At 37.2% G+C, this 26,143-nt stretch overlaps 1 protein-coding gene across 1 annotated transcript in view; it reads right to left on the bottom strand.

Moving 5' to 3' along the window:
• The window catches only part of LOC104392861 (kinesin-like protein KIF13A), a gene marked incomplete at its 3' end in the record, with an annotated part of 104,900 nt that overhangs the window by 29,929 nt on the left and 48,828 nt on the right, over positions 1-26,143 (bottom strand). Inside the window, exons 3-15 of the mRNA XM_010002296.1 lie at positions 25,966-26,026; positions 17,020-17,112; positions 16,326-16,506; positions 15,251-15,338; positions 14,011-14,145; positions 13,366-13,478; positions 8,158-8,269; positions 7,528-7,740; positions 5,850-5,960; positions 4,644-4,778; positions 3,373-3,503; positions 1,526-1,612; positions 1,236-1,402 (exon numbers count right to left, since the gene is read on the bottom strand). Of these exons, the coding sequence (XP_010000598.1) occupies positions 1,236-1,402; positions 1,526-1,612; positions 3,373-3,503; positions 4,644-4,778; positions 5,850-5,960; positions 7,528-7,740; positions 8,158-8,269; positions 13,366-13,478; positions 14,011-14,145; positions 15,251-15,338; positions 16,326-16,506; positions 17,020-17,112; positions 25,966-26,026 (1,627 nt within the window). The remainder of the gene's footprint in view (positions 1-1,235; positions 1,403-1,525; positions 1,613-3,372; positions 3,504-4,643; positions 4,779-5,849; positions 5,961-7,527; positions 7,741-8,157; positions 8,270-13,365; positions 13,479-14,010; positions 14,146-15,250; positions 15,339-16,325; positions 16,507-17,019; positions 17,113-25,965; positions 26,027-26,143) is intronic.

The raw sequence follows: 26,143 nt of genomic DNA, 5'->3' as shown, positions 1-26,143 counted from the left end.
CAAGCATAAATTAATGCTTTCAAATTTCTTCAGCAGTCTCATGCATGAGCTAATTGAGTTCAAAACCTTTGTCCCAGTTTTGGCACAGATACAGGATGGTTTGAGGCCTTAAGACAGGCAAGAGCATCTTCACGAGGGATGACAACACAGAAGACCACCAGGATGGCAGATTCATCTGAAATTCGTCTCCTGGTATGAGCGAACCATGAGAATATTTCTGTTATCAAACAGTCATTTCACATCAACTTAAATGACCTGACCCTGTAACTCACATAAGCAATCCCATTGAAATCCAACTGCAAAAAACCTGCAAACTGTTACTAGAGCATCAACCATATGAAACCATCAAACTGTATTAAATAGCAAAACGGGGGAAGTTACAGAGTAACTCAAGAAAAGAGTAAATACTGTAGAAGTAAACCACAGCAAACAATGGAAATACTACAAAGATATGAAGAATGGAGAACAGAAAGCAATGAAACACCATCTAATGAGTCTTTTTGGACAGTGATCAAAACCCAATGTATTTACCTCTCAAATTTTGTGTATTAAAAAACCTGTCCAAGGCGGTCAGTAGTTTACCAAGTTTTTCAGCTTTTTGTCATATAAACTATGACTTGCCTTCTAGAAACCAAGTAAGAACCATAGTGTTTCACATACACTGTACCATTATTTTATACATACTGTGATTTATCATACTGTAAAAAAAAGGCATCACAATAGGTTTTAACAGATTAGATAAAATAATGAGAGTGATCAAGCATTAAAACCCACGCAAGCTGACATCTGCCTATTGGCTTGTTTTCATTTCAGAGTTTTTCTACTGAGGTTAAAATAGTGTCAGAAATATTTGATACAAAAGAAAGGATGAAAGTAACTAAGCCATATCTGGAGCACCCTTTTGTCAGCAGTAACTTGCAAAAACAAGACATTAGTAGGACTTGGATGATGATTTGACAGGCATATGTTTACAATTCAGCTGCACTGTAAAGGACAGCAGATGTACAGATAAAATTGTGTGTAAGGGCAGAAAGCAACTACTAACTTATGTGTGTGTGTCTGTATTTATACCTATACAGATATGTGCCTAGCATAATTTCTGCAAAATATCTTTTTCTGAAAGTGCTTCAAAGGCCCCTGGAGCACGCACACCACTTGTTTTACCCAGAAATTAAGTTACATGCTTAATTGGTCAGATGACCCTAAAGAACATTTTTATCTGGCAGTTGCCTTACCGTTGCTATTCAGTGTCTTCATAATAACTTCCATTTGTGCAAACTCATAGTTGTAGTCTGGTTCTGAAGAAGCTTCACTAGCTGCATCCAGATCATGCTCTCCTAATGAAGTTTCTTTCTCAAGGTCTTTCAACCAATCTCGTCGTTTCCTCTTTGGTAAATTGATTCTGTGTAAAAATTACAATTCAGTTTCTAAAAAGTTTATGCTGAACAGTGGAATTAGAAAAAAAAAAAAAAGGCTGAATGTAAAAGGCTGGAATGTAAATATCAACTTAAATATCAAGTCTTACCTAAAAAAGTGGTTGTTTCCCCATAATATTCTATCACCATGCCATAACTGGGTGATAGAACACACCAGTGTACCGTTTACACAGGATCTGAAAGAAGAAAATACAACTTCAGTGAAAGTCTAAAAATAACAGGTTGAAAAGTAACAACATCTACTACTTATCCCATCTTCTAACAGTGATTTGTATCATACGACACACAAATCTGCTAGGTTCTCATTAAAGAATCAATGGGAGTGTTACTGGTCCGATTTCTGTTATCAGAAGTGAACACAAAGCACCTTGCCCCTCCAGGTTTGGCTGGGACAAAGCTTCAGAAAAAAATAGACAAGGTTGCTTTTAATTGCAGAGTTTTCTTTAAACGCTCATTTCTCAAACCGGGTCACTGCCTCCTGCTTATAAATACTCTGTAAATTTGGTTGCATGCAAATCCAAGTGATAAAGCTCTCCAAAAAAGATACAAGTTAGTCAATGTACTGTTGTAAAATATATTGTTAACAAACTCAACATTCAAGCATAAGAAAAAATCCTTGGATCCAAGTTTCATTCTTTCAACAAATGGAGTGTCTATTATTAACAAAGGACTACTTTTGTGAACATCTGGTACATCACTATATATTTGCACTTAGGGGATTTTTGTATTACATTTTCTATCCCAAATGGGAAAAATGGAGCTGTTGAACTTTTGCATATATGAGTCACAAAGCAGAACATTTTATCTGAAAGGGAAAAAAAGGAAAACAAACCAAAAGAAGCCTTTTCAGATGCAATGTTCTGAATTCAACTCTCTGTCTCAAGCAAGTCAACAAAAACATGCAAGCATGCCATTTAAAACCACATTTTTCTTTTTCATTGAACAAAACAAAAAAAGTTCTAGTAATTGAATTTCTGTTGACACTATCTTGAGAACAGCTACTTTAGCACTGCAGATCAGGCACAAGTAAAAATAAATACGTTTTTTCCACTGACACTTGCTCTTGCAAGTAAAAATGACTGATTTCTAGTACTACAGTAACTATCACAAGTCTGAATCTCATCTGTTTGAAATTTTGTACTGCAGGCTGTGGAAGAAAAGTGCAAATGTTAAGAGGTATTTTACTGAAGGCAGAATGAGAGAGATTGTATTTTTTAAAAGGTGTCTCTCAAACATTTCTTATTCTTCTATTGAAGAATAGAAACATTCAGATTTCAGTCAAACAGCATGACCTTTAGCTAGAACAAAGGTTCTTCTTGTCACACACTGCTGAAGTGACAAAGATGTTTATGATTCTATGCAAGAAGCTACAGTGGTCCCAAAATGAAAAATAATTCAAATATGGAAGTGGAAGCTAAAGAAGAAATTGTGACTTCACACTACATATTTACTAGACACAACCGTGATTAAAAATTTAGAAAATAATTTTCAAGATCTTCAGATATTTAAAACACCTTTTTCTCAAAAAATAGTGAGCTTTACAGTAGGAACTACTCATGAGGCACAATTTATCTTCCCCCACCGAGGCACACCCTACACCCCATCACATGGGTCAGGATTGTCAGCAGTGACCCGTTACCACCCAAGATACAGGCAAGCAATGGTCCCTCATTCCTACTGAATCCCTTCTTGCAATGATTTATGCTGAGCCAAACCACTGACAGCCTCTTACAATGCTGAGTAGGTGTGTACACATGTGAGAAAACTGTAGTTTTATCACTGAATTTCACTTCTAAGTACCTAAATTATCTATATTGAAGCTACTCCTTGATCAGAACATAAAAATACTTCTGTCTATGTAAAACAAAAATGCACCAAAATTGCCTTATGTAAAGAAAAAAGCAGTTTACTGGAAAGTGCTGCTGATCTTCCTTACCTTGCATTTTCTTTTGGTGTGAGTGTAACTTCTCCATCTAAAGCAATATCAATCTCACAGTGTTCTGGTTGGATTCCTATACCAAAGAGCTGTATATCCTGAGAGGTATTTGCACCAACTCTTGTGTGATCCTAGAAAATAAGCTGTTACTAAGAGACAAGCAAACTATCACTGTTTATATAACTAAGAAAATATTAAAGCACAGACTGTAAAATGTACTTGCTCTCCTTTGATAAGCACTTCTATAGAGTAGAAATGGTGCCACAGCAGACTGGAAGACTATAATGGTCACACACGGACTGTTCTTCTCCATGTAGTTTTAGGTAATACAAAATAAAGCAGTTGACACATAAATTCTGATTGTAAAATATTCTCAGACTATACTTGCAAGAGCAAGCAATACATTAAAATAGTGAAGAAAACCAGCCATGTCATATATATACATATATCTATATCTAGCAGAAGAAAACAAGGATAGTAGAACAAGGTGCATAAAATAAGCTCTCTATATAGCAACTCAACTAAACAGACTAATCTCTACATAATTTCAAGTCATATAGTAAATTCTGCTGAAATATTTCATTGTTGTTAGAGCAGCTGTGATTTATTTGCTACTGTTCAAATACAGCAGCCCTATCTCCGTCACTAAAGCACAAAAGTAACTATAAAAACAGACAGTCTTTCATAACTTATTGACAGGGAACACACACTTCCTTGCAAACTTAATAGTTTTGTATTTGACACAATTTCAGTCTGACATGAGACTATGCTAAACAGAATGGTACAAAATCTAGCAGCACTAGAAAAATACATTTCTGTAAATTTTTCACAGTGTGCTTTTTTCCCCCTTTTGTCTTTTCTTAAGCCTTTCTATCACTGAAGATTATGTTTCCTTTTACTGGTTGCTATTAAGCATCATCTCCTCATAATTTAAAGCAATATTTAAAGCTATTCTCAATTCACTGACAAAAAGAATTCAGTCCAAAAAAGCAACTCTATTCACATCCTGTGTGGAAACGCTAGAATTTACCTCCACACTGGCACACACTGAGCACTTCCCCCAGTGCTGCCGAACGGGAGATTTATTAGGGAAACAATGAAGCTGAAGTGCAAAGGGAAAACAAACCCTGAACAGTAGGAGGCAGCCTATCCTATTTTGCTGCAACTAGTCTTAAACATCTAAATACAGTCTGAATAACAAATCGACCCAGAATTTCAAACAATACACAAGTGTCCTTCATTCTGTGTAAATATCCTATTCACATTCTTACCTTTAAATAGTAAACCAACAGTTCATTGAGTGCAGGGTCTGCATTCAGGTTCACCAGGTAGCACTTATCATCCCCAACCTTAATACCTGAAGATTCAAGGGAAATTCCCATGCTCTCTAGCTGTCTTTGCCTCTCCTGCAAACACAAAAATAGGTTAATCTTGCCTGTAGAGACAAATACAGGAAGTAAATGAAAGCACAGCATCTGAAGCTGAATACATGTGCTGAGCATGCATTCTGTTATACTGCTGGCAGAAAAAGAACTTAGGAATTTGTCAAGTACCATGTTTAACAGATTTTATCAGAGCTACTCATAGGTAACACAATGTGGCTTTAAACCAGTATGTTAGTTAAAAACTAGCCTCAGTTGCAATTACAAAGTTAATTATAGTCACAGATAATTTAGAAAATAGCATGCCATGGTTGAGGTTCATTCTTTTGCAGTGTAATTTTTAATTCAGCTAAAGTACCTACTTGATTACACACGTCTTTTGCTTTGCTACAGTTGGGGGGCTAAGGTTTTTTATTTGGCTGGTTGAGTTTGGTTTGATAGTTCCCTCTGCCCTTTTCTTTGGTTTTTTTTCTTTTTTTTAATTTTAACAGTGGTCGCACCAAAGCTTTTGGAATATTAGGAGCAGAAAGGGAAATCAACATCATTTTTTATCCAAACTACAGCCAGAAGAAATTATGGAAAAAGCACACTGGAATCCAAAAGTCTTGTTTTCAGTATAATAATAATAATAAAAATAAACAAATGTTAGTAAATACATGTACACATTCCTCTTCTCTGGTTAAGAAGTCATTAGAAGCAAAAAGCAACAAACACTGGCTAAAACTCTGATTCTTCTGTAATTCTTAATTTTCTTAAGTAACTACTTAAAGGGAAACATGTTCACAATCCCCCTGTGGCGTTTTATAAAAATGATCAGCCCAAATATATTTTGATGTTTTATTTTAAAATAAAATATTTAGCTTTTACTAATGAGATTGCGAGACAGCTACACTTATTCTTATGAAATTTAGACTTTAAAAAGGCAAACAAAAATAACCCAAACCCCAAAACACAGAAACTAGAGGAAAAGACAGAAATCAAGAGGAATTTTAAATAGCTGGTGGAGAAGACAACACAGTCAACTAAAGCATATTAAATTCAGCTGACTTGCACTACATGAGCATCTGGCCTTTCCTCCTCAAAATTCTGATATACCTGTGCAATTTCTTCTGTTTTCCTTAGCTTTTCTTCCCAGGTGACTGTTAGCTCTTTTATTAGTTTTTCAGATTCTTCCAATTTTTCCTTCAGTTCTGGTGCCTTCATGGCCTAAAAGATAGAAATTTGTAAAACCCTTCAGCTGCTATTCCCACTGCAACATCTGCTTGCCCAAGGGAACTGAGCACAGCAACATAATATGAAGTGCAACACAGATTTCAACCGCATTCCCTGGTTTTTCATGGCAGAAGATGAAGAAACACATCACTTGCAAAGGAAGAGAACAGAATCAACATATGGGTCCTGAACCAAAAGAGGTGAAGATTGACATAGCTCCAGAGACTGATAGAACCAAACAAAATCTCTGGCCCTGGCCTCTGAAGCTTCAGTGCCTGTACAAAAATACCTGAATAACTTAAAAACCTTAAGTCTCAACTCTCTGAAATTCAACTGCAAAGTTTTTCTTTCAAAAGTAGTATCACCTACAAACTCCTCTCAAGATTTGTTCTTCCATTCTAACTTGGTTTTGTAACTGTTCCTGGAGTTGCATTCAAGCTTTCAGACTGATCCTGGTGATTACCTTCGAAGGAAGGCATGCTCTGGAGCTAATACAGGCTTCTCATTTCACAGTAGAAAACAAAAGCAGAGGGCTTAAATGCCTCCAGTGCCAAGTAAGAATTCAACAGGCTGGCGTACAAATCTATATAACTGTTTTTAATAGATGGTGTAAAAGAAGAAAATTTAAAAAAAAATTAATAAGACTTTGGACACATTCCTACCAATGTTGTTCAGCCACAGCCCATCAATGTAATTCAGAACATGCTACAATAATATTTGCTGATTTAAAATATGGGACAAGAACAGTGTTTTATTTACAAAAAAAAGTTAGTGGCTCCTTTTTCTTAAAGCACGTTCCCATTTCAGCCTGTAAGGATCTGTTCATTCATGGCATACATGCAAATTTACCCTCAGACACAATTCTGTTCTTTTTCCAGTAGTATTTTGTGCCTGAAAAGATAAAAAACATTTTCCTACAGTGCAGTGTCTAGTTTATCCAGATATCACCAAGTAAACTATCCTACCCTGATACTTTACTCTCCAATTAGAACTATAAATCTAAGATAGGCAGCAATCACAGTGTTAACTGTTAATTCAGTAAAGTCAATTGCTGATGGTTTCGGTGTTGCAGTTTTGTCAATTTTTTAATAGATTTTCACAAATGTCAAGGAGAGAAACGTCCCACATATTCTGTGGTCCAATACCAGAGTTACCGTTTTTCACACTTTTCCATTTGGTATCATAAAATACATACTCCACCCATGGAAAAAAAATTAAAAAGTACTAGTAAGTCTCTAGAATTAAAATTGTTCTGTAGTTCTCATCTGTGCTGCATCTATCACTGTTTGACATGAAGTTCTTTGTGAGCAGTCTATTCTGGCCAGGGTTACCATCAGTATAATGTTGTAATTCAAAAGTTATTAAAAGTTATTAAAAATATGCAAACATTATGTTGGCATTATCTCAGGAAAAAAAGTTAATTATGTAAAAAAAAAAAAAAGAAAAAGTGCAAGGTTTCCTTTCCTCATTTTGTAAGAATTAAAAAGAAAGTCACTCTTGCAGATGGAATTTGACATTTCTGTGGGAAACCGGAGTTATGTTGTACCATGACTACTGTTACCTCAGCTTGTGAGAGCTGCTCTTTCAGTTTTTCAACTTCTTCACGTAATTCTCTGATGACCCTGGCGTTTGGATCTTCATTCACCACAGCATGATTAACTATCCTTTTGGCTCTGTCTGCGTATCTCAGCGTAGAGAGTGTTTCTTCATAATTGTCTGCTGCTGGACTAATTGTGGCTATCATGGCAGTCTGGCTGTTTCCTCCCAAGTTGTCCTGTAGGGTGCATCCACAGAAAGATGGAGGGTTAAAAATTGTTCTCAGACTATACAATATTTTTTTACAAAGATACTTAAAATACAAAGCTCACTTTTTAGACCTTCAAAGATACTCTGGATGTAAACTAACCAGTATCACCCCTAAACATTTCCAGCCACTTCCACCAGATTTGATTCCCCTATGACAGAAAATAGCCAAACAGGACTTCATAGAAGAATTAACACAAGATACACTTAGCTGTCCATATTACTTGGAACAGCTTACATCTATCAGAGCTTCTTAGCTCATCTCTTTAATAAGAAGAAAGAAAAAAGAAGATTAAAAAGTCCACATACACAGAGGTTCGCGACAATGATTCTACACACTATTAAGCTGAAATCTTGCGAACAAGGTGAATGAAAAAATACTAATTACCTTCAGAAGCCAAGTGAGTACAGAGTCTCTGTAAGGCACAAACTTGTTTTTCCCCTTCCCTGCTGCTTGGTCAGCAAGTGATGATATAACCAATCCCAGTGTTGAAAGTGATCTATAAATGCAACACAGAATAGCTTTAACACATATGCCAAATGCAGATTTAATAAAACACAGAAAAGGGGATTTGCTAAAGAGTTTAATTTATGCTCTGCAGAACTTCACATCCAATTTTTAAAATATCTAAACCATTTAAGCTGGAGATGACCACGGGAGCTCAGCTAGCCCTCTGCCCTGCCCCAAACAGGGCAAGGTATTTATTAAAGCTACGTATTTGGAAGAACGAAAATACTATACACAGCGTTTCATCTTGTCTGGTCTTAAGATCAAGTTCCAGAAAGACTAATTTGAAATACTCATGTATTTAAAATAGTTTGAAAAGCATAAAGCAGATTGCTTCAGTACATGGACAATTACTGCCTTTGATTAGACATCTACCCTTTCTCAGAGACTAAAAATATTTCTGTCTTGGACACTGCCTCATGACACTGTTACGAGTCAGCCTTGGCAGAACAGCAAGAATGCCCTGTCTCTAGAAACAATGTTTTAAGACTTCTGGCTTAACAACAGACTGAAACTGAACAATTCTCCAGCCGTAAGGAGGCATCCTCAACACAAAGCCATCTATAGCCCAGGAGAACCAGCCTGCCTGGTGAACCGGTAACTAATCAGTCAACACACAACAATGGATGAAGAGACTGATCAGGAGGTTCCTTGATAAATGGATTGATTTATTATTAAGGTGGAGCCTCACTAGCTTCTCAAGGGGGGAACAGACCAAACAATCAGTTACAAAAATGTTGTACAATCATGAAAGAGAAAAACTCCCAGATTGCTTAGCAGGCAAGCACATCCCAAACACCACTCTAGAATTGTGAAGAAAATACAGATAACTTGTTCATTTTGGTACATGTACCACTTCTACCAGCAAGGGTAACTGTACTAGCAATCTGTGCAAAGGATCTGTGCATTGTGCAATCCAATTGTTACACAACCCTGTGTAAATTTAAGTGACATTGCGGCTCTTGAGGTGAACATGTTTAAGATAATGAGCCGGTTCAGGAGCCTGAGAACATTAAACAGATGCCTAAAGGTTTTTAAAACAGACAGTGCTGAAGCCCATGAGCATTCTGGTCCGTCAGACTCATGCCCAATTATCCAGCTACTCTTGATAACTATCATGGAAAACTTGAGCAGCACTGCAATTAGATAGTCAAATCTTTAATTGTACTTTTCCCCTCCATCCTTTTGAGTTTCCTTTTCAAATAAGTAGTACTATTTTAGTTGACAGGCACAATATTTGAAACACAACCTTACTGCTGCCTGAAACTACCAGAGGTTCAGAAAGAATATTTAGAAAGTGATAAAAATACTGCAAAAGAGTATTTCAAAGAATCTGAGGATAAAGTAATAAGAACCATTACATGTGTCAAAAAAGATGTCCCATACTGTGTATAGCACAAAGTGGTATGAAGATGTACAGGCCTGAAAGCAAAATTAAAATAAATGGAAGGAGAGGCCAGGCATCTGATCTCTCTTGAGAGCACTCCATTTTATAAATTTGTCTACAGGACAACCTCTGAAAAATTCACAGCAAAAATAATGGTTAGTTTTAGTTTGTGACCTAAACAAAAGCCTAACAACCTCTGACAGCTTGCAGGGGCAAGATGCGGGAGGTAGAATTTGTTCTTGCTTCCCATCTCTGGTCTCCACGAGCAGAGATGACAGTGTGCTAAACACGCGAAAACAAACAGTAGGATGCTGTATGCTGCTCCATAGCAACCTCCTACAGCACAACTGAAAAGCACCACCAGCAGACTCCAGACAGAGTCCACCTTCAAGGAAAGTGAATTTAAAAAAAATCCTCCCTGGCCTATCTTCCTCCAGCTCCTCCCTCCCTCTTTAAATGAGGGGGAATTTGAAAATCAAAATTAAAAACTGAGGGAGGGGAAAGAAAAGGACAGCCAGGAGGGTGATGAGAAGGACAGGTATTCAAGAAGGCCTGTCACAGAAAGCTATTTCTCAACAGGGCTGCAATACCAATTTGAGTTATGGGCACTGTATTTTAATGAACAGGAAATTATCAGCTGCAGTTCATTAACACAGGATTAAAATACATGACAGTATTTCTGCTCCTTATAAACACTGATTTTAAGAGTAACTGTTAACATTCGCAATAAACGCCAAACTGGAGTAACTGATGTATTCAGCTTGAGATTTCATAATACAAAGCTGTTTAAAGACTTTTAAGGAAAGAAGCAGAAGAAATGGCTGCCCAACAAACTAATTACAGGACTCTGGGCCGCTTAGCTTCATGCTAAATGAGGCACCAGAGATCCGTCACTACTTTGATCCTATCTCACACCATCTATATAATGAATCACCCCCAGCTTGTAGCACAAGGCCAACTGAGGCAGCTCAGATGCAGCAGAGCAAGTGAGTTGACCTGGTGCAAGAGCAGAGGAAGGTGCAGCTTCTACACACTCCCTGTTCTCCTTGTCCCTCTTCCTCAAGCATGACCAGGCTGCCCTTGCTAAAGGGGGGTGAGGAAGCTTGTACACACTCCTGTCATGGGCCTAAGTGAGGTGGTGCCTCCTCATGCAGGTCTGCTCCTCTCTTCCTAAGTTACACCTGTTAAAGCTATTTCTGTATAATTTACAACCAAATTCTTCAATGAGCAGAACTGACCTTTCTCTTAATACAAACACCCTCTCCAAAATCAGCTTACAGCCAGACCTGTCCCAACCCATTCCTTCCCTTCTTTTGACATTCTCAATTTAAAATGACAACAGCTATGATTTTACTAATCAGAGTTAAAATTGCTTACTGCTCACAAAAAGTATGTTTCTTAGCCACTAAGTGACAGCTTGTTTATTCTGCTTCCTCCTACTATTGTATTCTAGAAATTCTTTGACTACACCACAGAGAGTTGTAAAGTACCTGTGTTTCTATGGTTGGTATGTGAACTCGTACCATCCTGGGGAGGAATAAGCCCACCCAGCTTTACGTAAGTGCCCCCCAAACCATCAATAATAAAGAGCAGACACCCAGTGTCTTCAGCAAAGCAACTATGCATCAGCTCTGAGGAAAAGCAGAAGTGATCTTTATTACAACTTTATGAAGTTGTTAACAAAATGACAACTCTCCATTGTTTCAGTATGTGGGAGACCAATCCACCACCTCCCTTCTGCAACATGCTGTCCCAAGATAGGAGTGTTTATAACAGTTGTGGATTGGAAGCAGCAGCTACCAGAACCTTAGCCAGGTTTCATGCAGAAAAAAAAGAGCAGAAAAACCTGCAGGGAGCAGCTGAACACAGGTCAATGAAAACACTCTGCAGTTTTGGTAGCACAGAGGAGTGTACATTTTCCCTGCCTTGTAAATACAAAACAGGTATGTTATTTCCATGTTCTTCTTCAGGGCAAGGAAACATACTGCAAGCAGCAAAATTATTTATCAGGTAACTTCAGCAGCTCCATTTTTTATCTCATTAGACACAGTGCATTCTACCAATACAAGTTACTGCTTTTTTATAAAATAATAAATTATTTTTTTAAAAAGACCTGACACAGTAAGGTATATGGCTTAAGTATACTGTATCACACCAGAGAAGATTACTGCATTTCCCTAATAAGTAAGGTGCATCACACCCAAAAGATATTACACAATGCTGTCTAAAAAACTAGTCTACTAAAACATGTATAAGAATTTTGAGGCTTCCAGTAAAATACAGGCTTCCTTGAAGGCCCAGGTAACAGCAAAAATCTAACCAAAGACAGCAAGCACGGCACTAAGAAACCTCTTGCCTATCAGTTTCAAAAGATTTCTAATAGATAATGCTGAATTAAATGGACTAAGCAATATAAATTTATACCATATAAAAATTTGATGGACAAACGTACAGCTGTCCACTTCTGCTTTCAAAATATCTTTTACAGATAAGTTTGGTGCTTGCTTCTGCTGTTGTCAAAGAGGTTTAGCATGGACAAAACAACATTCCATTACTGCAGCAATGCCCTGAAAGTTTAATATTGAGTACACATCCTAATGGGGAAAAAAAAAAAAAAAAAAGTGTGTCTTTCTCTTTTCTAAAGCTACACTTGCAGTTTATTAATAGCTATTGAGAGACAGGGCATTTGAAGTCTTCCCTGAGAATCAGAAAGAAACACAAATTTTCACCTTTCTTTATGTAAAATACAAATTCAGTTTCTAGTAAAACCAATCTGGATTTCACTAGTTACCAGTGGGGTAAATGCACCATACCTCCCGTTGGGCAAAAAGAGCCACATCGTTTTGTTTCACAAGGACTACACCAGCATGGCTTACCCATCTGATGCATTAAACACAAAGTTGACTAGAAATTAGGCTAGAAAGAGTAAGCATGTTCAAACTCTAAAAAGAAGTAATTTTAAATCATTTTGAGTATGAATAGTGTTCAAACACCCTTTGTGCAGTCACTGTTAACTTATAATACCAAAACATTCAGTAACATTTAAAAAGTAAACTGAAAAAGCAGTAGCTTTTAATGTTACATTTAAATGCTTTTTTTCCCAGGAAAATTAGTGTATTTAAGACAGGAGTAATAGTGTGCTAAATTTTTGCTTTTGGGCAATAATACCATAATTACAGTAAAAAAGTGCCTTAAAACTTGTCATTGCTTGAACACAAATGCCCAAGGCAATGCTAAACTGACACAGCTTTATTCTGATCTGGTTTTCTTAAACTGTGAGTTATACTCTTACGTATTTTAATACAGGTTGGAACAAAGCCGTTCAACTCTGCAACTCTGCATTCTTCCTTGAGCAGATGATGAGACAAATACATGAGCCTGAGGACAGGGTGTATAAATGAATCACAAAAGGTATATGCTTAATTAAAGAGCGCTGCTGTCACTTTTTCCAGATAAAATTCATATGGCCCTCATCTGAGTCAAGTATGAATTAGGGTCCCTATGGTAGTGCTTAGCACAGAGCTGCTGAAAGAACAGTGTCAGAGTTTATCATAGGGCATCTGAAAGCCGTATCAAACTGCTTCTGACAAGGTCTGTCATTTTAACTGACTTAAAACAAGCACACCACAAGATGAGGCCAGGGAAACAACAGTGACTCTTACAAGATAAGGCCTCTTAACCTCTGTTGGCCTATGTCTTACTTGTTTATGTTGCTGCCTTCCTTCAGACGTTCTCCTGCAGCTCCTGTTTTGGACACTCTCTCGCTCCCAGCCAAATCCACCAGGCTGACCTTGCTGACTTTTTCTCCAGAATTCTGCATAGATGGGACATGGGAGAACAACAGTTCAGAAACACTGACACAAAGTGCTAACATGTCTGAGACTGGTACCATGAAACTGTTCTTCACAATAATGTGGCTTAAAGTATTAAATTCAAAATATGAGAGAAGAAGGAACTGTCTAAGTTTTTATAGCGCTTTAAGAGCCACACATGTATTTTATACTAGAAGGCTGAAGCGCTAATGAACCAGAATCAGCTGTAACATCAATAACCTTACATTTTAATGGCCTGTTTTGCTGGTATCAACTGCAGCAAACATTAAGACCTAAGACAGATTTCATGGTGGCAATATAATCTTAAAACATAATCCAACTGTTTGCTGTACCTGGTGTGCTTCCTCACCTTCCATGGTCCTCTCAACCTTACAGTCTTGCCAATATTATTTTGATTACTGGACCCCATGGCATTAAAGGCAGAAGCACAGCTAAGCAGATAATTTATGTATAAGAGGAAGGAAGAAGAATAATTTACCACAACCTCATAAATTAATCAAGAGAAATACGTACACCAGAATGCAGGTCATAGAGTGTCTGAGTCACTATAATGTTGAAGACAGCGTGAGAGCGGCTGCTTTCTTCATTCATGTTGGTCGCAGCGACTGTTCGCGATTTGTTTCCCTCCGACATCAGTGACTCAATATCCTACAGCAAAAAGAGGGAAAAAAACCCAACGATGCTAGGATAAAAGCAAGTAGTGTGCTTGCTGAACAAAATCCTCATCTAAATTCAAAGGCGTGTACGTGTGGGATAGAGGAAGAAGGGGAGGTAGAAGTAATGAGAAAATTCTCTGCATGTTTTGAGATGTACTGGCACAGAGGGTACGTCATTCCAGAGAATGACATTAAATCACATCTCTGTTCAAGTGCTGTGCTTAAAAACCCAACAACTACATCCAACTCACCCTCTCCTTATCTGCTGCTGAAATATGCTGGCAACGTCCCCATTACAGATCGTAATGTTTAATGCCAGTAATCAGGCCACCACAGATCTACTTACTTAGACAAGTGAACATAATGCATCTCTTTACTGAATTGCACTAATACCATCTTCACTTAATTGGCTCAAAGGGTTACCTCATTTGGAGCCCATACCTTCCCACAGACATAAACACAAGGACAACTCTGCCAAGTTTGATATCTGTGCTTGCTGAGTCTTCCAAAAGTCATCAGACATAAACTAGGTATGAACACAGTATTCTAAAATTTTAATAAAGAGGGTGTGCTTCCAAAGTATGGAAAAAAAGTGAGGGTGCACTCAATCCCACTGTCTATGTCAGAGACAGAGGGATCAAGTGAATTTGGATGGTGTTTTGGTAACTCAAGTGGACTCAGATGGTGTCACAATTTAAATAAGCCATGTTGTAGCTCCTCATGCAGCATACCTGTGCAAAGTAAGAGGTTGTATTCAACAACAAATTGAAAGGAATTAAATCTGGAAGACTAACATTTTTACTTGGGAAGCCTCCTACTTCCTGTGTCAAGGAAACTCTGTGTTCTTGGTGCTTACTGCATGCACTGAGAATTGCAAAATAAAGCAATACCACTATTACACTTTTAATCAACCTAAATGCAAATCCAATGCTTTTATATGAAATAAATACTTCTGAAGCATTAGAGAAGATCTCTGCAATTGCTAGAGACCATAAACACGAACCAAAATGTTTGGATAGACACTAATTTATTTCTTGTAAGACTCCCACTGCTGTACATGGGTGTTATTTATAAACCTGCCATTGGTTTAGATTTACCTCGAAGTTTGTAACAGCCAGCTGAGATAGGCCATCTACATATGGTCCCAGCACTTTGTGCTCCCGAACTTTGAGGGACTGCCGACTCCTGTGAAACAAAGTAGACTTGATGCACAATCCACTAGTGTGAACTTTATTAAAAACAAAAATTACAGTATGAAATGATAAGAATCTTCTTTATAGTACAAGTCTTCCAGAATTGTTTTTAACTCAAATTAAAAATAAAGACTCAAATTAATCTAACAGGTTTTAATCTATGAACATAAATTATTTTTAATGAATCCTCCCACCCCAGTGTTTGGGGCTGGAGCAAAACCTGAAATGCCTTATTTGGAAGAAAGACAAAAAAGGAAACAAAAAATGCTCCCCCTTCCCCCAACAATTTGCTAAAGCCTAAATTCTTCTTTCACTTTATTGACCTATATCAAGAGACTGTCAAAGCTACCCTGTTAACTGACGTGCATACTTCTTCACCTAGTGCAATTATGTTCAGGAATCAAGTTATATACTACATATTTATATATCTCAATGCTCAGCCCAAAAAAACCCTATCAAGCTACCCCTTGTCTAGACATCTCCAAGCCAGAGAGCCTAACCAGTATACTTATGTAGACAAAACAGAAGAGTGGCATCAACATATTCTGAGGTGTTACCCTTCCACATTCCAAAAGCTCATGCCTAAACCAGGAGAATCAAGTTGGAAATAAGCTTCAAACTCCACCTAGTACATGAAAATTCTTACTTCAATATGGTCTGGATCATATGGCAAAAACACCTCAGAATTTAACTGTACGTAGTCTTGCTTTTTGGTATTAAACTACTTCATACTGTGTTTGTTTGCATCATTATAATACTATCCTAATATTAAAACTGATCCATGCCAGTTAGTATCTCATATATAAGTTTGACACGGATATTCTCTTCTTTCTGGTGCTCAGTATCTTATCCTTTCTAAAGAAGTCATACAAACATAAATTCTGAAAAAAACCTTCTCAAGGACTTCCAAAAGTGATTTCTCCTTCTATAGTTTCAGACAAAAATAAGGAAGGCTGTGGGGGAGAGTGAAGCTACTCACCCTTTTGGATCAAGCAGATCTCTGACTTTCTCATTGTAGATTTCCATATAGGACACTTCAACTTTAAAACTATGAGATTCATTTTCTTCCACAGAGATTCTCTGAAATAAAGCACAACAGAGCCGTGGGATCAGACCCAGCTGCTCTGCATTGCCCATCATTGAAAAGGATTTTCCTGAACCTAAAGGAAAAAAAGGAGAAGAAACTGCTTTAGACTGTTGTTTCTGAAGAACTCATTTGTTCATGAAGTGCATTTAAATTCTCCTGTTATTCCTCCAGAAGCACACATCAGTACAAGATGAACTGCTATCCCAGACAGATAGCTTGTTCTTTTGTCTACAAGGTTCAAGTAAACGACAACAAAAAAAGAAGTTATCTTAAAGGTTTTTTTTCAGCAAGGCAATTACTTGGGGTCCCTTTGAACACACTCAGAAGCGACCAAATAAATCTTTGGTATTAACAACTCCTTTCAGGCTTTGACAGCAGCCCCAACAGGTAGTAACTAGGAACATACTTAGAGCTGCTTTAAGAACTTTACATTGCCACTGGCTGTACTAAATGTCTGACATTTAACAAAATGACATTTCAAAACACAGTTTAAAAATATTATCTAGTTTAATATTTACGTGTTTTTTTTCTTCCTACTTCTCATGTGAATGAAAAGTGTTCTTCCCTTTTATCACCAGAGACTCACCTGTCTGTCCATAGGCAAAAATACAAGCATTATAACCCTGAAAGGCCTTTTCAAGAATTCCTTCTCCAAGGCACTTGAACACCACTTCTTGACCTAGAAAATAATTAATTTTTAAGTTTATTTTAAATTGAACAACAGACTAAAATTTACAGAAAACAAGGAAAGGCTTGCTATTAGCATTAATATTGAGTGCATTCATGAACAGATTATTTTACATACAACTAACAAGTTCAAAACTGTTGTCTGAAACTAGTGTAACAGCTGTCTCTGTGTTTAAGTATATTGCTGATCTTCTTGTGAAGGAAGCAGTTCTTAAAAAGTTGTCATAAGTTGAATAATTAGAAAATAACATGGAAAAATAACACAGGTGTCTAAATTTTGTATCGTTTAAGTGTAGATTTTGCAATTAATATACATTCTTTAATCACAAACTGTACCAAACAACAGAACTGCAATGAAACCCATGAATGAATTAGGTTATTCGAGGTACCAGAAATATAATGCTAGAAATACCAGTAGTTCTCTTGGAAACTAGCCTGAAGTTGAGCTATTATGATTCACCCCATGGCAAAGTAATGCTGGAACCAAGACAGAAGCACACTGATGACATTCAGGCAGGAAGTGCATATTTAGGAGGCTGCAAGACTTCAGCAGAGCTGTTGGAGGATATATTCTGGCAAATCCATAGCCTGAAACACCAGCTGCTGGATTTCCTGGTCTGAAAATTGTCTCCCTGTGAAAGGTATATTTTAGATGCACTTCAATCTTACAGATGTAGAAGATGAAAACAGGCCATTGTGGTTGGGGTTTTTTTTAATAGGAAAAAACAGAACTTGAACACCACAAAGCACACCAATGGGTTGTCTGCTATGAGTTCTGATCAGAGAATTGCACCACATGTGTGTATGCTCAAAACAAGCAAAACTGAGCAAAGGACAGTATTTATACACCTTCTGGTGTTTGCTTTTAAGCTGCCTGGTGACTTTCTGAACAGCTATCATCAGCTGTATCTCTCATTTGGTAAGTTAAGTTTCAGCAGTTGTCAGTTACAATAAATTATTTTGTACAGTGGAGGAAACAGTGACTTCCATAGTTCTCAAAGTGGAACATACTGTCATTAAAAAATATCTAGCTATACAGTGTATGAGAATATGTATACTCTATGATCCTTGACTAATTGGTAGTCCAGAAAATTCCCACAGAATGACCTGTGGAATAATTTATAAACATGTAATCAGGACTAAAAAGCACTACATTATTTTGATTTTCCTGTAGCTTTAACCTAATTTCTCTTCTGCTGTAAAGGAAAAAAAAGTGCAGTGATGCCCTATCAAATGGTCTTTGTGTATCTTTCCAGGTGCATTTCTAAAATTTCAAAGTGACACTGCACCTTGGATTAACACAGTTCAGAAATGCTGAATACAGGAATTAAAACCAGAGAAGAATCTGCTGCACAGTGGAGTGACTCTGTCTCCTTGCCCACGCACATTCACCCATTTCTCATTTGACTGATGATAATTTGCTCATTTTATATCTATGTTGAAAGCACTCCTCAATAACCTGGAAATAGCCATAGAGAACACTAAGCTACTGAAGAAGGAGAGAATATATCAGCTAAAGATTTTAATAACAACATACAATACACAAAAAATTCACCTTCAAAACAGCTCCTGCAGGCACATTTTCAAGTTACCAAATATCAAGGAGGCAGGTAGCTACTTATTATCTTGCCAAATGCAAAATTAAGCAAACATCAAAACTAGTATAATTATTAAGAGAAAAAAGCATATGTATGCCACAATGATTGTGACTGGAGAATAAAAGATCAGAAAAGGAAAAAGCTTCTATTACCAACTTCTCAGCAGCAGTAACACAACAACCTCCCCCAAGTTTTCCAAGAAAAAACAGATATCAAAGTGTTACAAATCCCTGCACAGTCATGATAACCATGATGACCTACAGAATCTCTTACTGCTAAATACCAGGAAAGGAACACAGTTTGAATCTCGTGGGTAAAGCTGGAGTTTAATTTCTTTTTCTTTTCACAGAAGATTTTCTTTTCAAACAATCAACACTAAAACTGAAAGTTAGACACTGATACAGAATTCTAAAAGAGTGGGTTTATTACAGTTTTTAAGAGCTCAGCAACACCAACATAGACAAACAGGTCACTGAAGAGTGATGTTTATCGTAACCAGCCAAATTATCATGGGAGAAAATAACACAAAATATTAAACCTCAGTTATGGTTATTTTATTAATTTGCTAATGCAGGGCCCTGTTGAGGGTAGCAGCCTATCAGCCATGAGATTTGCTATTTTTCATTAAAGCAATCTCACTGCTTCCCTCATTAATTTTATTAGTGGGTTTGCAAACCGATTACAAAATCTGTATTATACAGAATTATGTCTATGTGCATTTATTCTATTGTCTACACTACTGCAAAACAAAAATGCAGTATTTATTCAGTTAGATTTCCCCTGCACCAACCTTTATTGTCTTTAAGACAGATTTGCAACCTTCCAGCTGGCTAAGAACATACAGACTCTTACAGGGACCACTAAAAACCAGGCACTGAAACAACCTCTCCTGTCTTTTGCTCAGAACATGTGCAAGCCTTAGGTGACTGACACACATGCTGTCAGTCAAGCTGGGGAGAGCACACCCAAGGCTGTCAGGGAGCCCAAGGAGAGCACACGAGCTGCCAGTTCTCACAGGTCAGAATCTCTCTTCTGCTCATCCCTTTGAGGTACAGCGAGCAAGGTCTGGTGACTTGTTCTTGCAGATCACAGTTTAAATGAAATTACTTACTTTCAGGAGCAAGACTGTTCACCTGCAATCATGCAATGAGAAGGATCATCAGACAATGTGGCTGGATGCTCTATAACTACTGACAGCCCACGTGGAAGTGTCCCTAATGCTGCAAGGTGGTCAGGATGCTTGGCTCATTGAAACTGGTGGATGCCACTTAGTTCTAAAGATACACTGAAAAGCAGTGTCAAGACAATGTGGAAACCTTTTTCACTTTTACCACACAGCTATAGCCGTTTTCATAGCTGCCAGGTATTATCTGTGCATTTTGATAAGCACAACTGCAAGCCTTATGCCAACAGTAGAAAAATCTAGGATAGATCAAATTTGTAACTCCTGATCTCTCAGAAGGCAATTTCCAGCAGGAAACTGACTCAATAATTTTTCCATCAGCTTTCAGGACTGAGTATTTTCACAAGTTCAGAACTCTGATGTGCTCTTGACCTTCTTCCATAAACACATAAACCAAGATAAGCACTTCCTTTTTTTGCAAGTAACCTACTGAAGATATTTAAGACTTCAGCATTCAAAATGGTTCTGTGACTTATATGAAAGCTGAAGGAAAGCCATCATCCTCTCAGATCTACATTTTAACATACATGGAGTCCTGAAACTTTCAAATGCTCTGCTCGTATTATTACCACGCATCAAGGGCATTTATAGCACTTAAAAGCAAGTAAGTTTTCTTTTAATATGTTCTCTCCCTACTGAAATGGCTGGGTATTCCCATGGCAAACATATAAAAGAAGTCAAGGTAATGGTGGTGTATGTGTTAATAGTGGCTATTAAATTATTAACAAATGTAAAATGAAACATTCACATTATCTACCCACAAAGCTGCATGTGAAAATCTAAGTTGGAATAGCTGAGCTAGCACGAAGTATTAGAACATTTAAATTTGGAAAATAGCTAAGATAATAAAAAGTTTATGAATATAGAAAGATAAATACATAATCTGAGATGCACAAAAAAAGGCACAGTTTTCAGAATGAGATATTTAAATATTCTCTCTTGTATTTCCCTGCTCTTTCCCCTTCTATTTCTCCAAATCATCCCACTACAGTTTCTGAGGTGCTGATCAGACCTAATTTGACAACGTTCCTAGGGAAACCTACACATAAGAACTCGAGGACCCATTCTGCAAAACGAAGCTTTTTACGAATAAAAGTTTAAACATTCTCAAGTTTGCTAGACTGGTGACAGAAGAGATGAGAAGGAAGAAAAGGGAGAGATGAAAACAAAATTATCTTTCAAGGCAGTTAACAGTTACAGTCTTTCCTAGCTGGTTTAGTGGCAAACACATTCAGGATACACTGTACTAAAAATCATTTTTTTTAGTGTCTGGTTTTTAGATCTCTAGTATTTCTAGTCCACAACAGCTTGTCAATCTGAAATAGGAAAATTTGTGTCCTATGAGCACAGATTCATTCAGCAAGGGCATGACTGTAATATTATGACACATCACTGCTGCTCCTAAAGCCCCTCCCTTACAGGGCAAAACCAGCTAGAACCAAGTGACAACTTGTTATGTGCAACAGTGAACAGCCAGTCTCTTTATGGCTTGATCTCTAACCCGGAACATTTTAATAAGCAAATCTTGACAGCAACAAATTGCAGTGGGTTTCATGATCTAACAGTTAAAATAAAACTTGATCTCTGGGGATCAGAGTTATTTAAACCTCTGCTGCATAATAATTTTAAAATAAATCTCTCTAAAATGGGAATAAAGATGCCTAATGGTTCACCTTAATAAGAATCTAAGAGCACACGAGCTAGCATCATCTAACTACTACAGCCTAACAGCAATACAGTACTGACAAAGCACTGGGGTACCCAATGTTCAAAGCCTTAATCCACTAAAAGGTCTCATACAGCTTCAAATCAGGTGCTGAAATGTTTAGGTTCAAGTGCCTGACCCACAGAGTGCTAAAACCATACTAGTTAAGTTTCCCAAAAATGTACAGAGCAGGTGTCAGCTGTGTGAACAAAAATTAAGTCCTAGACACTATGTAAACTCTCCTCTAAAAACAAAAAAAAAAAAAAGGAACAGTACAACAGGGATAGTTTTCTGCCATATAACAGGTCAAATAGGTAAGACAGAACTACACACAGGCAATCCTGTCTGCTCAAAATCCACAATTTAGAGGGCAGAAGTGTGCAGTTCTTTAAGCCAACTGTGTGGTTTCTTCCCTTGAAAACAGCTGCTGAAACATCAGGAGTCAGCATATATATTTCTCATATAAAACTAAAAGTCCAAAGTCAGGTGTTTGGCCTCCGAGGACATTGCAGCCTGCAGAAACATGGATCTGAGATTTCAGGTCAAATGTGCCACAGGCAGTCTAAGAAAAATACTCAGTCAAATCAATACAGCATGTGGTCTATGGAATGGACTCACTCAAGTACTACAATGGTTTATACCATCTCCTGAATCATTACCAAACTAAAGGGTTTATTTCCTTCCTTTTCAAGATCCACTTCACTGCAAACTTCAATAGGCTCTTAACTGTTGTCTAGGCTTGTGAAAAGAATTCTTTGTTCTCACATCTGAGAACTTCTCGGTGTCCTATACTTCACCCAAATGCAGAGCTGTTATTTGTCTCTATAAGCTTCTCAAGGCAAGCAGGTGTCTCCTTATCCATGAACTGACTCTTGTCCTATTGAAGTCAAGAAACAAATGGTAATAAGCTACTCTTGGCACTGTCAAAACACCTCTTCTACAGGTTACCAGGCAAAACTCACCCTTTTTCCAGATCAAGGCAAACTCATTCTGTTCTATAACCACACTACTCTCCCTTCTAAAAAAAACTATTTTATTGACCTATATTTGGGGTTTTTGGTTGTTTTGGGTTTGTTGGTTTTGGTTGTGGTTTTTTTTTTCCTTTTAGATAAGAGGCTCACACACTTGCCAAATACCCAACTATGTCTTTCAGAATTAAATAATTAGAAAAAAAGGCTCAGGTGCTAACTTGGTGACCAGCACAAACCTGGAGGTTTGAAACTGTTCCTGGCTTGGAACAACACAGCCGTAATTGGTTTGGAGACACACAGCCTCAGTGTTAGGAGTAACCCTCTACCTACTAATTAGTTGGATTAAAAACAAAAACAAAGTTTAAGAGCTTCCATCTCTTGCAGAATCTGAAACCAAAGCACCACCTCCACAAAGGTCTTGTTAAAGAGTTTACTCCTCTTCCATGCTCCAAACTCCCCACTGTCTTTCTCAGAGTTACAGTCCTGCAAGGACAGCTACAAAGATGTCCTCTCTAAATGTTTTTCCTCACATGAAGGTAATCTTCATTGCTTATATTAGTGATATTGATGGATCATTTTAGAATTTAGAACCCAATTTCCACCTCAGAGGATAAAAAAATGCTACAAAAAGAATTCTCCTACCAACAGCCCACTTCTGCATCATGATCCTTACAAATAAAGATATTTTTTTTTAAAGGATAGTTTAGTGCTTTGTGCATACAGAGTTACTAAATTATAAGTTCAAACCTAAATACCCAGCAACAATCCTCATGTTTTCAAATACTAGAATGAGAAGGTACTTTCAAAATTGGAATAAGATCTCTTGTGCTACCCAAATACCACATGAGACAGATTTAAGGATTCAGTAATAATGATGCATTTCCAGGAAAGCACAAACTATGGTTTTGGTGACATTAAGAAAAATAAGAACATGGAAGGATTAGCCATATAAATCAACACAGAACTCAGACGTACGTTTACTGTGGTGCACACCATTCTGCGGGTTTTCTGATGTCCCATGTGTCAGTTGACAAAATCTTTAATATAGTATGATATACACATGAATAGATCTACTCAATATAATGCAAGATGGGTATATCTTGGTTTTGCACAGAGAGTGATGACTGATAGGATTGCCCAGTACTTGAGAATCTCTTGTCAAACCTTTCACTGTTGTATCTTCCGCTGTATTTCTGTGATGCAGATAAAAGTGTTTTTCAAGTAATTCAATTTGTCTCACATATCTTTTTCCATGTAAAAATGTTACTTATATTTAAAAGCATTCTGGTCTTAGCTTTCAAGCTTTATATGGGTTTCCTTTTAATTGTGCAATTAATCACTACTATTGCCAATGACATTAAACTTATGCAACCACATAAAGTTACTTTGGGCAGGGAGTATTTAATATACCTGTCTAGCTTCTAGATAAGCACCTCCTCTTTACTTCAGTGTCTAACCAACAAATAAGAGTTTAGCTCAAAAATTCAGCCTGCCCAGTGGCTTGTTAAGCTTGTCAATCTCAAAACAGTCTCTGGCACAGTCTCTGGACATAGACAACATGTAAAGATCCTACAACAATGGGAGTTTATCCCACGGGGCTAGGAAATTATTAAAAACCGCAAACAGAATCAATTCTCATACTCTTTTTTCTTTAGTACAGTTATTTAGGCCAAGCTGTGAAAAAGACATTGAGCACCTTAATACTACAAATAGATTAAAAACTGAAATCTTGCCATTTCAGTATTTGGTTTGTTGGCTCTAAAAGTCTAGTACAGGATAATCTCAGTTTATGCACAAGCAAGTGAACAATCCAACAAACCAGTAACTTAGGCCTGAAACAGGCTCTTTTTTGGATGTGTTTTTGGGTTTCATTATTATTTATTTATTTTGTTTGGTCAGTTTTGTTGGTTTTTTTTTACTTTTATTTTATATTCTGCCAAGTGCATTATGTTCTAGAACATGAGGGCTGGAAATCACAGTTAACTTTGAGATAATAATAAAAAAAACATCAGTGAAAGCATTGTTTTTTATATGCAAGTCTTGAATCTCACATTCTTATCATATTTCTGAATACAAAAAACAAACAAACAAACCAAAACAAAAAACCCACCCCATTTTGTTGTTTGGGTTTTTTTTCCCCAGGCGGGAACATTATCTGGAACAGGCAAAAAAAAAAACCCATACAGCTTTCTGGTCACTAAGAAAATACAAGAGATGTGAGCAGCAGCTTTCCAGAGCCCAGTCCAACCAGAAGCTGATTTACATACAGACAATAAAACTTCAGTTCTCAGATAAAAAGAATTAAATTATAACTTTTAAAAGAGACTAGAGAAATCTAGTTTTGATTCAAAAATAAATAGACCTAGAACCCCACTGAATTAATCTGGAGATGGGCTAAATGAATAAAGAAACAAGTTTATCTGGTTAGGGGTGTTCCTCTGGTTTTCCTCTTCTCTGCAAGTGGCTTAGTACCATGGTATACCCACTAGGTACAACTTTCACCCACACAGTCAAGGCACATGGGGCCTAGAATTGGGTGCCTACCACCTCCCCCTCCCTTTAAAAGGGAACAGAATCACCTAGGCACAAATGAAGGTGCTGTGTGCTCCAAGGGCTCTCCCAGCCAGTAAATACTGTGCAGAGCACCTGTTCAGGGCAAGGGCAGTCACAGAACTTTTCATGAAAAAAAACACCTGTTTTTGCCCAGGCAAGTAAGAAATACAGGAGAATCTATTATTACATGCAATCCCTAAGATCTGGGATTTGATAACAGGAGCTACAGCAGTCAGAGATGTATTTTAACACAAGTATATGACAGTTCTTTTATTAGAACACTGATCTCAAGCTTTGAGCTAATTAACCCTATTAACTTTCAAGATTTCTTATGGGTCACAAAACTTCATAATATAAATATCTAAATATTAATAAATATAAATATCTAAACTGAATGCCTTGAAAGTCCTCTTATAAAGTATGAATACGCTAATACACAAATCCATTTACAAGAAAACTACTAAATTTACAATCTTGCCTGGATTATCCAGCTTTTGTGAGAAAGGAGTCACAAAACTCAAACTTGGTTTTAAGTGACAGAATCAATCTTCACAAAAGGCTCTTCTAGGGGATTAAAAAAAGAACACTATAGCTTAGATGTAAAACTATCCTTTCTGAACAGTGTATCGGGCACCTTAAAGATTGCATTTCTTCTGAACTGAGGAGCTAGCACTCAGATGATTCAACCACTGCAAAAATGAGATGTTTGCTTCTGTGAAGAAGTCACTTGAGTATCACAGTACAAAATGAAAAAAAAACCTCCACAAAACAAAAGTCTGAGCTCTCATATGTTCTCAAATTATTTACGCTGCCAAATGTATGGAAGAAAGTTTACCTGCGTATTTTGTGGTGTTTGATTCATCCATGGACCAGAAGCAGTGATCAAAGGCAAACACCTGCAGATGCACATAAAAAGACAAATTAGGAACTCTGGCTACAAGACATTTCTCTTAAAGCAGTACAAATCAATGACTGTTTAATTGCAGTTGGGCTCTACTGCTTCTATGGATCCT

Source organism: Chaetura pelagica, unplaced genomic scaffold (assembly GCF_000747805.2).
Source record: "Chaetura pelagica isolate M959 unplaced genomic scaffold, ChaPel_1.0 scaffold1047, whole genome shotgun sequence".
NCBI lineage: Eukaryota > Metazoa > Chordata > Aves > Apodiformes > Apodidae > Chaetura > Chaetura pelagica.
Note: the sequence above shows the minus strand (reverse complement) of the source record. Positions and strands in the feature narration are given on the sequence as shown.